At 44.1% G+C, this 15,964-nt stretch overlaps 1 protein-coding gene across 1 annotated transcript in view; it reads left to right on the forward strand.

Moving 5' to 3' along the window:
* Positions 1–15,964, forward strand: part of ZSWIM5 (zinc finger SWIM-type containing 5) — a 186,573-nt gene that overhangs the window by 132,560 nt on the left and 38,049 nt on the right. The window contains exons 2-4 of the mRNA XM_047789264.1: positions 2,021–2,377; positions 10,865–11,013; positions 12,464–12,614. Of these exons, the coding sequence (XP_047645220.1) occupies positions 2,021–2,377; positions 10,865–11,013; positions 12,464–12,614 (657 nt within the window). The remainder of the gene's footprint in view (positions 1–2,020; positions 2,378–10,864; positions 11,014–12,463; positions 12,615–15,964) is intronic.

Here is a 15,964-nt window from a genome sequence, read left to right on the forward strand (position 1 = left end):
TTGGAACATTTTTTCCTTCTCATTTTAAAATTCTTAGTATACATGTATGTGTAACAGGTCACCTTGCTGTACAGTAGAAAATTGACAGAACCCTGTAAACCAGCTGTAATGGAAAAAATAAAAATCATTATAGAACAAAAAAATAAATAATTAATTAAAAAAATAAAATTCTGCCAGGTCACAATGGTAGCTCTGAAACTTATATATGCACCTTTCACCATTTGCAGATATTTCTCTAATAAATACAAGATTATTTAAAAATTGCTTTTTATATTCATAAAGCAAAGTGCCTTAAAAAAGGAAAGTCTCTGGAGTTCCTGTTGTGGCTCAGTGGTTAACGAACCTGACTACTCTCCATGAGGACGAGGGTTTGATCGCTGGCCTTGCTCAGTGGGCTAAGGATCTGGTGTTGCCATGAGCTGTGTAGCTTGCAGAGCAGCTCAGATCTGGCATGGCTGTGGCTGTGGTGTAGGCTGGCAGCTACAGCTCCCGTTGGACCTCTAGCCTGGGAACCTTCATATGCCTCGGGCACAGCCCTAAAAAGACAAAAAAAAAGGAAAGTCTCTAAAATTAGCCTCACCTCACCTTTGTTCCCCTCTCTGCATACCATTTGGTGCAACATATCACGTATGATGTACCAGTGGGGAAGTTGTCTCCGATTATTGTCATTTAATCATGTGCTATGACTTTCGAGGACTTTGTCCAGGACTTTGTCATGGAGTCTTTCAGAGGTAGGGTGATAGAAAAAAAAAGAAAAGAAACTTTGGAATCAGTCAGACCTGTTTCCAAATCTTAGATATATCATTTGCTAGCTGAGAGGCCTCAGGCAAATTATTTAACTTTTGAGCCTCAGTTTACATACCTTTAAGGAAAAAATAAGACCAACTTCATAGGATTGTTATGATAAATTAGTAAATGTACCCAACACAGTTCCAACAAATATTTGATATCCCTCTCCTTTTTCCTGTTAGCATTCCTCGGCCTAGCCATCTGATACTCAAGTCTTAATAAACTTGGGTTGAATAATTGTTTGAAGACATGTTTTGTCAAAGGAGAAGAATCGTATTTAGAGAATTAACAGTATTATGGGATGAATTTGCTATTGAATTTGACCTTTTTTTTTTCCAATTTAGTTATAAGTTTAAAATGTATTCTCTAGGAGTTCCCGTTGTGGCTCAGTGGTTAACGAATCCGACTAGGAACCATGAGGTTGTGGGTTTGATCCCCGGCCTTGCTCAGTGGGTTCAGGATCCGGCGTTGCCGTGAGCTGTGGTGTAGGTTGCAGACGCGGCTTGGATTCCACGTTGCTGTGGCTGTGGTGTAGGCCAGTGGCTATGGGTCCGATTGGACCCCTAGCCTAGGAGCCTCCATATGCCACAGGAGCAGCCCAAGAAAAAAGACAAAAAAAAAAATGCATTCTCTGTACATTTCAAAATTGTTGGCTCCGTGTGCTGGTGAGCAGAGGGGTAAAACTGCATCGTCTCGCTGCGCCAAGCTCTTTGCTTTCTACGTCGTATGAGGCTTCTTGCCTTTCAGCTAGTCCTCACTGTCACCACTATGGGAATCTTTGTTCTGAGGAGGTAATGTGGCCCTGTCTTCCTTGTCTTTCCTCGGGACGTTCTTTTGGCTCCTTTCATTTATAGCACTTACCTTACCCTAGATTGTACTGACATTATTTGTAGACTTGTCTTTGGCCACAAGGAGCTCAAAATCTACTACGGAGGTTCCTGACTTCCTCAAGCCTTGTGATTAACCTTGTCGAGACTATGACGGAAACTATGAAATGTGCCCCCCCGAAGAGTGTACATATGTCCAAACAAAAGTCTGCTTTGGGGAAACTTTCAGGGATTCTTTCTCAAGATTGTTCGTTAAGAGCAGCACCTGGGTGTCACTGACCTTTGGCAGAGCCTCCCCTGGACGTAGGAGTAATCGTTTTTGAATGGACGAATTGAAATGCAAAATGAAAATCTTCAGGTGTCTTCCTACAGAATCTCTAAACACATCTTCTTTGTTTCCATAGGCTTCCATCTCAGCGGCACAGTAACTGAGCCGGCCACTACTTCTGAACCAGCAGTGACTTATAAAGTTACCATCAGTTTTGATCGATGCAAAATCACTTCGGTGACCTGTGGCTGTGGGAACAAAGACATCTTCTACTGTGCGCACGTGGTGGCGCTCTCGCTCTACAGAATCCGCAAACCAGACCAAGTCAAGTTGCGCCTTCCCATCTCAGAAACCCTTTTCCAGATGAATAGGGACCAGCTGCAAAAGTTTATTCAGTATTTAATCACGGCACACCACACCGAAGTTCTTCCTACTGCCCAGAAACTGGCAGATGAGATTCTATCCTCCAACTCCGAAATCAACCAAGTCAACGGTAACTGTACAGTATTTCTGTTGCTAAAAACTGTGTTGTCGCTTTGTTGCATATTTAGAGATTGGGGTACTTTTGCAGTTGTATTCACTTAACCCGAATCAGCTCATCCTATCCAAACTATTGATTCAGTCTGTTTCTTAAAGCAGTCCAGTTGTCTTCGTCATAAAGGTTTGGTAAAAAAAAGGACGGAGGATGTTAGCGTTACACATTGATTTAGTTTATGGACGTTATTTGTCCGTACAGTCCCTGCCCATGGGAGCCTGGAATACTCAGGAGTGAGAGAAAACATGAAATGATTTGTGTCATCCAGTGAACTGAGATGGATATGAGGATCTCGCCACATTTCGGGATCCTGCGTAACAGGGTTGTTCTGCAGAGCATCTGTTAGGATGGTGTTGATGAGCGTTGTAAGAGGAGGCCGTGTGAAGGAGAGAGTCTATTTACCTACTCATTCAGCACCTGCGCTACGTACAGGGCTGATGGTGGCGGGCGTAAAGCAAGCATGGTTCCTGCCTGCAAGTAGCTTATAATGTAGTAGAAAAGCCGACTAACTCTAAAATAAATGCTTGCTTTTATTATGAATCCAGGTTGTAGACATTTAATCATAGGAAACCACTGAAGAATTTTGATAAGAGGGGCCTTATGAGCCACCTTTTCGTGTGTTTGTTAGGTCCTACTATGTTCTAGGCATCATGCAAGGGACTTTATGTATGTCTATATATGTTAATTCATTTAGTTTTCAAAACTCTCCTGCAAGGTGGGCATTAGAATCATTTCCACGTTATAAATAAGGACATTACTGATAACCTAGGCTCACCCGACTTCAGAACCCAAGTGTTTTATGCTTCTCTCTACTTTTACTTTTGTTTATTAGAGTAGAGTTGGTTTTCCATGTTGTGTCCATTTCTGCGGTACAGCAGAGTGACCCAGTCGTCCATATGCGTATACCTTCTTTTTCTCATATTATCTTCCATCATGTTCTATCCCAGGAGATTGGATATAGTCCCCTGTGCTGTACAGTGGGACCTCTCGTCTCTGTCTTTAGACGAACTTTGGTGTTAGTGTGAACAGGACAATGAGACCAGGTGGATGGTCTGTATGGTACTGTAGTCTGTGTGCCAAGGGGCCTGCCTTCCCCACTTGTGCCGTAGAGCTAATCAAGTCCCGCATAGAACCTCCCCACTCCTCAGAAACAGGGATAGTCAGGCAGGCTTCCAGGAACTTGTGCTAACCAGCGGAGATAACCTTCTTTTGCTTTATCCTCAGAGTTGTAGAGTTTACTTGATAACTGAGCTCTCTCTATTTGAGAGATACTGTTAAAGAGTAGCTTTATTGGAGGTCCTATCACAGAGCAGCAGAAACGAATCCGACTAGGAACCACGAGGATGCAGGTTCAATCTCTGGCCTCACTCTGTAGGTTAAGGATCTGATGCAGCTGTGAGCTGTGGTGTAGGTTGCAGACGCAGCTTGGGTCTGGCGTTGCTGTGGCTGTGGCATAAGCCAGCAGCTGTAGCTCCGATGAGACCCCTAGCCTGGGAACTTGCATGTGCCATAAGCACAGATCTAAAAAGGGCAAAAAAAAAAAAAAAAAAGCTTTTTTTCTTCCTATCCTACATTAGGAGGCTCTTCTTCTCTGGCCTCCTTAAGTCTAGAGTTCTCAGGAACCTGAGTTCAGCTCCATCTCCAGGTCTGTAGCACCACAACTAGGCTCTGGTTTCCTGCCTCATTCCCACAGATATGCCTTGAATTCTTGGCTATATCCAAGCTCTCTTGCCTTCTCTTGAACTAACCATCTCGGTTGAGGACCTTTATTGCACCTGTTTTGTTCATCACCAGAATCTTCCTCTTTTATCACTGCTAAAGCAGCCTTTATCCCTTGTTACACCTCCTGTCTTGGCATCTTATTATTTGTCTGCAGTTAGACGTAAGTTGCCATAGTGAACCTGAGATGTTATCCTCAACCTTCCCCAGGAACTACTACTTCTGTACCTGTGTTCATCCAGGTGTTTCTCCCAGACTATTACCCGCTTTCTCTCCCAGGCCCCCTAGCATTCCCCAAGGTCTTCCCTAATATATTGCTAATGACCAGTGCTGATAGAGGCAATGATACTGAAAATGATGGGGAGGGAGGAGTGGAGATAGGTTAGAGGCAACATGGACTGGATTCAACATCCGAGTGCATAGGATGAGTGGGCAGTGAAGACAAGGAAGGTGAGAGAAGACTGAGCTCTAGAATGTCCAGCTAGGACGGCTGGACTTGATAACAATATTGCCATTCACTTAGGGAATGCAAAGCGAGGAATAAATGTAGGAGGAAGGTTAATTCAGTCTGAATTTGTAGTGCTTGTAAAGCAGTTAGGTAAAGATTTCTGATACACAATTGGATACCTGGATCTGGAACCAAGGACAAAAGTCAGAAGTTTGGAGTTACTAGCATGGAGATGGTCTTTAATGTCATGTTTCTGGTCCCTGCCAAATCTCTAGACACTTAGAACATCTTTTCCTCTCTCTCTCAGGCCCTACTCCTTACCCAAATGGACTTACAAGGCAGGAATAAGATTTCTAAAGCTGCTAGCTACCTGCTTTTAATCCCAGGAATGGATCCAGACATGCTCTCCTCTCCACATCCCCGAAACTGTTACTGTTATTAATCCCTATAAGTGGTTTTAACTAGACTTTGTCTTGTCCCCTTTGGATTGATGACTTAGTTTGGACTCTCCTTGCAACTCATCATTTAGCATTGCTCCATTCTCTGTTTGTGATTTGCCCTGCCAACTCCATACCCGGAGATGCTCCGGCATACAGCATCCTGGCCAGGGCTTCAGTTGCTGCTTATCGTAGAGAGAGTTCGGATACCAAGAGAAAAGTAAGATAACTTGAGAAGTCAGGTCAGGAGCCATGCCTTACAAATGTCTGAGTTTCCGTCACCAAGCATGGTACATGGTGCTTGGAAAATAGGAAGGATTTGCTGGATGAATACAGCCATGCGTATGCAGTACAGGAATTAAGCCAAATAGAACTCCCTATGTTGATATTTCTTAAAGATTAATCTTGCGTTTTCTCCTTTTATTCTGCATGATCTCTACAGGCACTCTCAGCCACATCCTAACCCTAATATCATCTGTGTGCTATGACTCACAGTTGGTTTTCTTCCATATCACAGACATCCCCAAGATCAACGTATCCTAAAGATGAGTTTATCTTCTTCCTCCAAACTTGCTCCATAAATGGCACCAACATTAGCTCCTGATCCTGATAGAAACCTGGGGGTCGTCTCTAACACTTGTTTCTCAATTCACGTGCATTCCAGTGCAAGACCTGTTAATGTTACCGCCCATCATTCTCCACTTCTCTCTATTGTTAGAGGCAACATTGTAGTCTCCCGCCCGAATTGCTAATATATCCTTCCAACTGATCTTTCCATATCTGCTGTTGCTCCCTCCTGTCCCGTGCTCCACACAGCCATCCGGAGTAACTTCTCTAAGGCAATGCCACACTTCATGCTTGTGGGTCAGCTTGGTAAAGAAGAGGAAGATTAATGAATGGGCCTTGCAGATGGCCACCCGGGATTCTTTTTTTGGCCACCCCATGGCCTATGGAGTTCCCGGGCTACGCAGCAGCTGCAGCAACACCAGATCCTTTAATCCACTGTGCTGAGCAGGGGATCAAACCTGCATCCTCCTGGTGCTTCCAATCCCATTGCACCACAGCCAGAACTTCTCACCCAGATGCTTTAGTGACTTTGTGAAGCTGATACAATGTGTGCAGCTTATCTTGTGGGAGCATGATTGAGAGCAAAGCTCTGGACATCCTCAGCTCACGTCCCACCTCTGCCACTTCCTGGTTATGCCACCTTCGTGCATTCTTCAGCCTTTTTAAGCATCAGTTTTCCCATGTATATAGTGGAGACATAATGCTTATCTCATAGCATCATGATGAAAATTAAAGAAGATGTGAATAAAAAAAGTAACTTCTCTATAACTATAGATTTTGTCCTATCACTTCCCTTTTTTTTTTTTTTTTTGGTCATTTTTGCCATTTCTTGGGCCACTTCTGGGGCATATGGAGTTTTCCCAGGCTAGGGGTTGAATCAGAGCTGTAGCCACCGGCCTACGCCAGAGCAACAGCAATGCGGGATCCGAGCCGCGTCTGCAACCTACACCACAGGTCACAGCAACACTGAATTCTTAACCCACTGAGCAAGGCCAGGGATTGAACCTGCAACCTCATGGTTCCTAGTCGGATTCGTTAACCACTGCACCACGACGGGAACTCCTATCACTTCTTGTTTAAAATCCTTCAGTGGCCTCCTGTTGCTCTTAGAGCAAAATCCAAATTTCAAAACTTACATCATCTGGCTTTTGCCTTCATTTTCTTATGATACTCCCTGTCTTTGGAGTACTCTTCCTATTTTCTCCCCCTTATGGTAGATGTACTTAATCACCAGAATAACTTATGGCTCCATGTTTTTTAAGCAAAAAATGCACACACGTTTCCTCCAATCTGCCGGGCTAACTCCTCTTCACTCCTTAGGTATTCACTTAAATGTCACTTTCTCAGCAAAAACTGATTTGACCTGTCTTTCTTTACATACACATATGTACATGTGTGATTATTTGCTTGGCGTCCCTTCCCCAAACTCATCTATCACCTTTGCAGGAATGGGGACTGTATCTATTTATTTAAGCCTGTGTATCCAGGTCCTGGCGCATAGGAGGCTTTCAGTAAATATGGAACAACGGAAATGTCAGGAAGTCCTCCTCGGGGCCTCCTGCCAGTTTGTGCTCTCCCATGTGACTCTAATTTCCTAAGTAGTCACACCAACTCCTTAACGATTCGTTACCTGAGTGCCTCACATATTGACTTACCCCCTTTTTTTCTGCAACCACACATCTTGGCAGCTCAGTTTCTTATCTCCTGCATTCCTTGTAGACCAGAAAACATTTACACAGTTTATCTTCCTTTCTCTGCTGTCAGATAAACCCTTTTGAAATCTTAGGTAAAATTTTACTGTGAGTAACTCTCTGGGCTTTGCCTTAACCCTAGCCCTGTCCCAGCAGCTTTCCACTCTATACTAACAAACTGTGCTTCAGTTCTTCCACAGCTACTGCTACACCTCCACCTGGGCTCAAAAGAGTCACCAGCTTTCTCCATGCTCCTTCAGCTCCTTAGAGGGAGTGTCATTCCACACCTCTTACCAGTTGACTAAGGCCAGCTGCCCTAGGAGACTGGGTCCTGCTCCTGATTTTTCATAGCCTAATGGAACTACCCAAGGGTCAGAACTGGTAGACAGTCAACTCTGCCCTTGCTTTTGGAACACCATTGCTGCTCTTTCCTCACCAGCAAGATACTCAGAGGCCCAATCCTTGGTTTATACCTAGTTTATCTCATTTTATTTTAGTCCTGTCTCTGTAGAGCGACTGAAAACTAGAATCAGAAGTGAGACTCTGTAATCTGCATTTTTAACACGAACCCTAAATGATTAACATTTGTGAATCCCTGTAGTGGTGAGAACTCTATTCTCACTGGGGAGAAAGTTCATTATTCTGACCTAACCTACATTCTGTGTGGTAGACGGGACCAAGAAAGGATTCTGCTATTTTCAGACACACCATCCAGCTCACACTCAGGGCCCGAAGCCAGATGGTAGATCCCAATAATATAAGGCTAGAGGCCAAGATACAGCCTCGTGGTGAAGAACACAGACCTTGAAGAGAGGCCAACATGTAGAACCCAACTCATATTTCCTTCTGTTTTATTACTTACCTGATTAAGCTTTAGCTATTTTCATTTTAAAGTTGGAATGATAAAACACAACGTTGTAAATCAACTGTACTCCAATATAAAATAAAAATTAGGCGTTCCCGTTATGGCTCGGCAGTAACAAACCTGACTAGCATCCATGAGGACGCGAGCTCGATCCTGGCCTCGCTCATTGGGTTAAGGATCCAGGGCTGCCGTGAGCTGTGGTGTAGGTCGTAGACACGGCTCGAATCCTGCATTGCTATGGCTGCGGCATAGGCCAGCAGCTGCAGCTCAGATTTGACCCTCAGCCTGGGAACTTCCATATGCTGAGGGTGCGGCCCTAAAAAGAAAAACGAAATAAAAATCACACTTAAAATTTACATAAAAATTAAAAAATTAGGATTGCCGTACCACCTCATAGAATTGTTAGGAGGCGAGTTGATTAGAATTTACTCTAGGGATATTCCTTGAGTGCCTATTACATTCCAGGCACTATTCTATACGTTGCAAATATGCCAGCAAATAAAACCGTTTATACCCTCAAGGAGCATACATTCTAATGGGGATGTGTAGAAAAAGTGCTTAAGCTCTGTCCTGTAGGAAGCTCTCTCTCATTAACAAATACTTAAGGATAGGGAGTATATTTCTTTTGCTTTGCCACTTTTAAGTTTACAGAAGAAGCATGGGATATATTACTTGCCCACCTGGAGCTTAAATCTGGATGTTCCGTAAGACATATATTTGTTCATCCTATAAATATTAACTCAGTGCTACAACGAGCCAGACACGATGAGGTAACAAAAGTGAATCCCTGCTCTTGAAAAATTTCAATGTAGCTGGGTCTGTATGAGAAGTGCATTGTTCCAACGTAAAGCAAACTGCGACAGGTCTCTAAGAGAAGTCATAAAAAGTGTTCAGGAGAATGGTTCTGCCTTTATGTGCACATGAACATAAGGCAGGCTTACCTTTGACAGGTGGCAACGGGACATATGACTAATTCAGACAGGAGGTAAAAAAAAAAAAAAAAAACCTTCTGCCAAGTGAACGAAGCATTACAAGAATTTGGCAGCATTTAGCCTCTCTGTATACTTATTTTATGACTTTTCTCTCACTGCAGCCCTGACTGTAAAGCTGAGGCAATATTGACCATGAAAAGCATTGCTTTTTGGCCAAAGAGCAAACAGGTTGTAGGGAGAGGAAGGGACGTAGAAGAAAAAGCGTAAGTCAAGTCATAAGAAGATGTGGTTGACTTCTGGTTCTGGGAGCACCAGGGTACTAGCTGAAACATAGCGTAAGTACAGGAAAGACAAGGCTAGAAATGAACCGGCCCGAGCAGAGTGCCCTGAAGGCCAAGCTAAGGCATTTGGGCTTAATTTATGAAGAAGAGTTTATCCCTGAGGACTTCTGAGCAGGGAAGTGATATGATCAGAGCTGTACTTAGAATAATACATTTGAAGAAACGTAGCATGGAGTAGATACCATAAACTAGATGCTCATAGTGTAAGTACTATTTTGTAGAAAAAATTAGTGTGTGAGCCCTCCTGACTCTCTGGTGAATAAGGTGCTCTAAAAAAGCTTCGCAGAAGAAGCAGCTTTTCTCTGCAGACCTGAATTTCACTTAAGCAAGGCTCTGATATAAGGAGACAGGAGGGGTAAACTGACTGATTAAAATAAACATGCTAGGCATTTATAACCAACTGTACCACCACACCTCTAGAGTATTAACTTACAGTCTTTTGTCACTTGAAGACAAGGTTCTAAAAACTTATCGCAGGGCTCTGTTTTCGAGAAAGTGAGAAAAGGAGATTCATTTTCATTCCACAAATATTTCCTAGAGGCCTGTCACATTACCAGCACCCTGCTACAGGTGATTCAGCCATGAGCAAGGCGCTAATAGGCTACTAGGGAAGAGGATGCATAAACAGCTAAAACTGTGTTTTAAGCAGTTTTGTTGAGGTGAGCCTAGATGTGAAAGATATTTTGAGTATAAATATATAAAGTGTATATAACTGTGCCTGGGCAAGTTTGTAGAAATTTAGAATTCTCTTTATTTGAGAAGTTACAATTTTATAATGAACTTTAAAAAGAGAACTTTTTGTTTTCTAAGGAAGTATTTTTTAATTTTAAAATAATATGTGTTGGCGTTCCTGTTGTGGGGCAGCAGAAAGGAATCCGACTAGTAGCCACGAGGTGGTGGGTTCACTCCCTGGCCTATCTCAGTGGGTGAAGGATCCTGCATTGCCATGAGCTGTGGTGTAGGTTGCAGACGCGGCTTAGATCTTGTGTTGTAGGCCGGTAGCTGTAGCTCCAATTCGGCCCCTGACCCAGGAACCTCCATATGCCACGAGTGTGGCCCGAAAAAGCAAAAAACAAATGAATAAATAAATATGTGTACTATAAGGGCTTATTTGAACGTCAAAAAAAAAAAAAGAGGGGAAAAAGGTCGTTCTTATTCTCCTAGGGAAAAAAAATACATCACTATTTTCATGTTTGTGTATTTCCTTCTGGGGTTTTTTCCCCATGAATGGTATCTGTAGACCTGGACGTGGCTAAAAGTGAGACTTAAGTGAAAATGAAACTGTCGTTAGATCTCTGACATTTATTTAGGACCACACAATTGACCAAGTCCAGATGAACGCAGAAGACCCATCTGTTTCTGAATAGACTCACAGAGGGCCCCTCCTGCTGATTGGGTGGCCGAGGAACCCAAAGGAATCGTTTCACCGTTCCCATTCCCCACAGGTGCCCCTGACCCCACAGCTGGGGCCAGCATTGATGATGAGAACTGCTGGCATTTGGATGAAGAGCAAGTGAAAGAACAAGTGAAGCTCTTTCTCGCCCAAGGTGGTCACTATGGCTCTGGAAAGCAGCTCAACTCAATGTTTGCCAAGGTAAGACGTGAAAAGGTTTTTTAAAAATGTTTCTTCAGTAAAGTGGGCTCACCACACTTCCGGCTTCACGCATTGTGACTAGCTCACTTGACCTACCTACCCTGAGTGCTTGAAAACTAATGGGGGTGGTGTGGGGGGGATGCCCTGAGCAGAGCAGACCTGAGCAGGTTGCATCCAGGGAGCCCTACCACGTCACCCCATAGTCCTCTTCCTTCTAACTCGGCTCTAAGGGGTTAGCATTGCTGGGGAGTTAGGAATGAAGCTGTTTTCCCTCTGCTTTGAACTCAAGGCTGCCGATGAGGCCTTAAATTAGAGACATAGTAGTTTGAAACTGGGGGCTCTCATGGCAGACTTTTTCTTTCTTTTTTTTCCTTAACACCTTTAGTGAAATATAATTCCCATAAAATTCACCCTTATTTAAATCAGTATGCATGTCAGTGGTTTTTAGTATATTCACCACAGTCGACCTTAGAATGCTTTCATTGTCTTAAAAAGAAACCCCATGCCCTTTACTTATCCCTCCTCTATTTCCCGCGTCCCCCTCCCCCAGCCCTGAGCAACCCCTAGTCTATTTTCTGTCTCTATAGATTCCCCTATTCTGCACTTCCACAGAGATGGAATCATATAGCATAGAGTCTTTTGTGAGTGGCTTCTTTCATTTAGCATGGTAATTTAAAATATTTAAAAACAGGCATCCCTGTGTAGCACAGGGAACTATATCTAGTCACTTGTGATGGGGGAAAATGTGAGAAAAAGAATGTGTGTGCATAGGTATGTGCAAAGTGACTGGGTCACTTTGCCGTACGGGAGAAATTGATAGACCATTGTAAATCAACTATAACAAAAAAAATAAAAATCTTAAAAAAAAGAGGTATCCATGTTGTAGCGTAATTGTCAATACTTCATTCTTTTTTATGGCCAAATAATATTCCATTGTACAGATTCCACACATTTTGTTTATCCATTTGTCTGTTGATAGGCATTTGATGGTTTCCACCTTTCAGCCATTATAAACAATGCTGTAAGCATCCCTATGTAGTGTTTCTGTGTGGACATATATATTTTCCTTTCCAGAAGTGGAATTGATAGGCCATATGGTAGCTCTGTGTTTTAATCATTTGAGGAACTTCTAGACTGATTTCCAAAGTGGCTGCATCATTCTACATTTCCCACCAAACAGTCTGTGAGGGTTCTGATGTCTCTATATTTTTGCCAACAGTTGTTATCTGGCTTTTTGACTAACCATCCTTGTGAGCGCGAAGCGGTTATCTCATTGTGCGCAGCAGGCTTTCTTGACAAGTGCGAAGAACTTGCTTTCAGAACAAGAGGCCTTCTTTTTGGTTCTTTGGATAAGCTGTGCTTAGATACTTCGTCTTCTCCTCCCTTTCCTTCGCCTCCTACTTTTTTATGATGTGCAGTCACCAACCCCTCGCCCCTCCTTATGTGTCAGGTTCGAGAGATGCTGCGGATGAGAGATTCCAATGGAGCCAGGATGCTGACGCTAATAACTGAGCAGTTTATGGCCGACCCACGACTCACACTCTGGAGGCAGCAAGGAACAAGCATGACAGATAAGTGCAGGCAGCTCTGGGATGAGCTAGGTAAGTCCTCCCGTCTCAGAGAGGAGCTTTGACTATCCTACCGGCTTGCCCCTGGCAGCCGTGTTAGTGAACACTTGCCATCACTTATTACATGGCTCTTGCTAAGTGAACTTTAGCCTAATTGGTAGAAGATTTAGGCTCTACAGAAGCCACCCAGAATAATTCTCAACTCACTTGTGCTTTGCTGTCGACATGAGCATTCCGTTCCAGATGTTACCACGTAGAAGCCTTTGGTGAGAGAAAACCTTTTCCCTTGGCTTCCGTCCAGGGCATCAGTCTGGCTCTCCACATACTTACCAGCCCCACACGTCTCACCTTCCCTGGGTCTGCTCTTCTTCGTCACTCCCAGACAGACCTCTTAGACATAAAGCAGTTTCCGAGACTTGAGCTTTGGACTTGTATTTTTCTTTCTGGATACTCCCTTGAGAATTGTGGTTGTTTTTTTTAATATTATGGCTTTCAGAGTTACCTCTATGGTAATCTCATTCTTGTCTTTTTCCACTTATCAGAGTTTCAGTCTCATATTAGCAGCTGCCCCATGAAAATCTCCTGATCACCTCAAACTTGAGACCTCCAAAAATGAAATCAAACCTTCTTGGAAAAAAGGTTCCCCTGAGCCTGGCATGGGCACCACTGTTCCTTACTCTACCAAATTTATCGTCAAGCATTCCTGCGTCTTTCATTCCCTACATTCAGTCACCGAGTTAATTTGATTCCTTGACCTTCAGAATACCATTTAGTGTCCACCTACACTCTTATTTCCCATCGCCATGATCTGGTCGAGAGCCTTGGGACTTACAGATTAAATTAGACCCCCTGAATGGCCTTTCTGTTCTAGAGTCTCCGCATTAAGGCCTTTGGTCATTGTTCCTCTTTAGCGTTCCCTTGCTCAAAGGCCAGTTTTGCAGGGCTCCTCCCCAGCTCCTCTCCCTCGTTGCAGAGTCCTCTGTACCCTGAACTCACCATCCAGTCATGGCCCCCCTTTGGGGTTACACTGGAAACGTTCTACATGGCATACTCTAAAAGTTTTAATAAAGCTCCTCCGTACTTCCTCCACCCCAGAAAGCGACAGCAAGCTTTCTACTCATACACAAGAGCGCAAGAGAGAAACTGCAGCTTAGGATTTTAGTGACTCCCCCAAAGCATATACATTATAGTCTTAGGGCTGAAAGCCTTGGAGAATGAGGCTTAATGACTCTGAGACTGTGCTTGGTTACTTCGGGGCTGGGGGTGTGGGGTTTGGGTTTGGGTGCCGAGGCTTTTTGATATCACCTGGGGCCCTGATGGCTTCAGAGTTCTCGTTAGTAATGAACACCTGCGTTACTGAGTGCGATCTGCCCGCCTCTGTGTGCGAGCCTGCACTCACATTGCTTCATTTGATTCTCGCAACAAACTCATGAGGGAATTCTGTGTGTGTCGGAAAGCAGCAGAGACGGCTCTGGTACAGAATAAAATAAAGAATTTTAGAAGACGGTCTCTGCCGGAAGCCAGTCACACTTTCCGAAGCACAGGAACGTTGCACGATTAGTCTGAGGTTACTAGTCCACCAAGTTGTGACCAGGGTCACGTGACACAATACATGACAACTTGGGAACAGCGTCTAGACGCTTACCTCAGAAGGGGTCGGATATTGGCGTCACCGTATTTTTAGGTGAGAAAATGAGCTCAGAAAAGTATTTTAAGATCACACACTCATAAGTGGTGGTTCCTAACACCAGAACCCCAGTGTGTCTGACCCCAAATCAAACATCCTTCTGCACCACCTCCTTCAGTTCCACCTCGTGTTCTCTTTTCCCCCAAAGTGCACGTTTCTTAAGAATTTGAAATTAGCCTTCAGAGAGTCCGTTTCATCTAAGGTCTGAATCTCTTGGGAGTAATTTATGTAACAGTCATGGACTTGTAGGCTCGGGCTTGGCCTTTGGGGCAAAGGTAGGTAAGAGGAAGGAAGCAGAGCTGGCTCCCAGTGCTTCTAAAGCTCTGTCATATACTTAGGTTCATTATGAAAAGCTCTTGATTCTGACATTTTCATATCTAGGAAATTGCTGTATCACCCTTCCAAGAAACTCAGCATTCTGCAAAATGTCTCAAAATCACCTGGAGTACTTGTTTAAACATGTTCCTGGGCCCTATCTCCAGTGTTTCTGATTACATGGGTTGAAAATAGGGCCTGTTAGTTTGCATTTCCAACCAAATTCCCTGAAGATGCTGATGCCACAGTTCCAGACACCGTATTTTTAAAACACCAAACTAAAGGGAAGCTTTATTGGGTCCAACTCGAGAGCAAGTACACTGATGCTTCCCCTGACTACTCCGAGGGCTCCTTACTGATCGTGCAGGCTGCTCCCCTGCAGGAACTCGGCGGCGTGGGCTCACTATTTTCAGCTCCTGAACCAGAGATAATAGCAGCAATCAGACATGACCGTCTCTAGGTCCGAACGTGAAGTTTTTTTATCTCCCCCATCTGTACACATAAGCTTGTGCTCTCTCTCTCTCTCTCTTTTTATGGCCACACTAGCAGCATATGGAAGTTCCCAGGCCAGGGATTGAATCTTAGTCACAGCTGAGACCTATGCCACAGCTGTGGCGATGCCAGATCCCTTTAGCCCACTGTGCCAGGCCAGGGATTGAACCCACGCCTCCACTGCAACCTGAGCTGCTGCAGTCGGATTCTTAACTCACTGTGCCGCAGCAGGAACTACAGCTTTCTCTTCTTTTAAAATCTATAAAGTACCTCTGCTCTCATTAAAAAACCAATCCTAACATAGTTTCTCTAGGCCCTGGGCCGTTTCCTTTTCTCAAGAATTATGCTCCTATAATTCCTCCTTTCTCTGGCATCATTAATTTCTTCGTCAGCAGGGAGATTGCTGGATCAATCTCATCAGCATACCAATATGCTCTAATATTTTCAACCTCAAAAAAAAAAAAAAAAAAGTGCCTTTGGAGTTTCCTGGTGGCCTAGCAGATAAGGATTTGGCATTGTCACTTCTGTGGTTTGGGGTCAGTTCCTGGCCTGGGAACTTCCTCATGCAGCAGCCATGCCCCCCTCCCAAAAAAAAAAGAAAAGAAAAATGCCTTTGATATTTCCATCCCCGTCTAATTACTACCCCATTTCTCTTCTTCCCTTCAGAACAACCCTTCCTGATGGAGTTCCTGTCATGGCTCAGTGGTTAACGAATCCGACTAAGAACCATGAGGTTGTAGGTTCGATCCCTGGCCTTGCTCAGTGGATTGAGGATCCGGCGTTGCCGTGAGCTGTGGTGTAGGTTGCAGATGCCGCTCGGATCCCGCGTGGCCGTGGCTGTGGCGTAGGCCAGCAGCTGTAGCTCCAATTAGACCCCTAGCCTGGGAAC

This window comes from Phacochoerus africanus, chromosome 8, assembly GCF_016906955.1.
Source record: "Phacochoerus africanus isolate WHEZ1 chromosome 8, ROS_Pafr_v1, whole genome shotgun sequence".
NCBI classification, from domain to species: domain Eukaryota; kingdom Metazoa; phylum Chordata; class Mammalia; order Artiodactyla; family Suidae; genus Phacochoerus; species Phacochoerus africanus.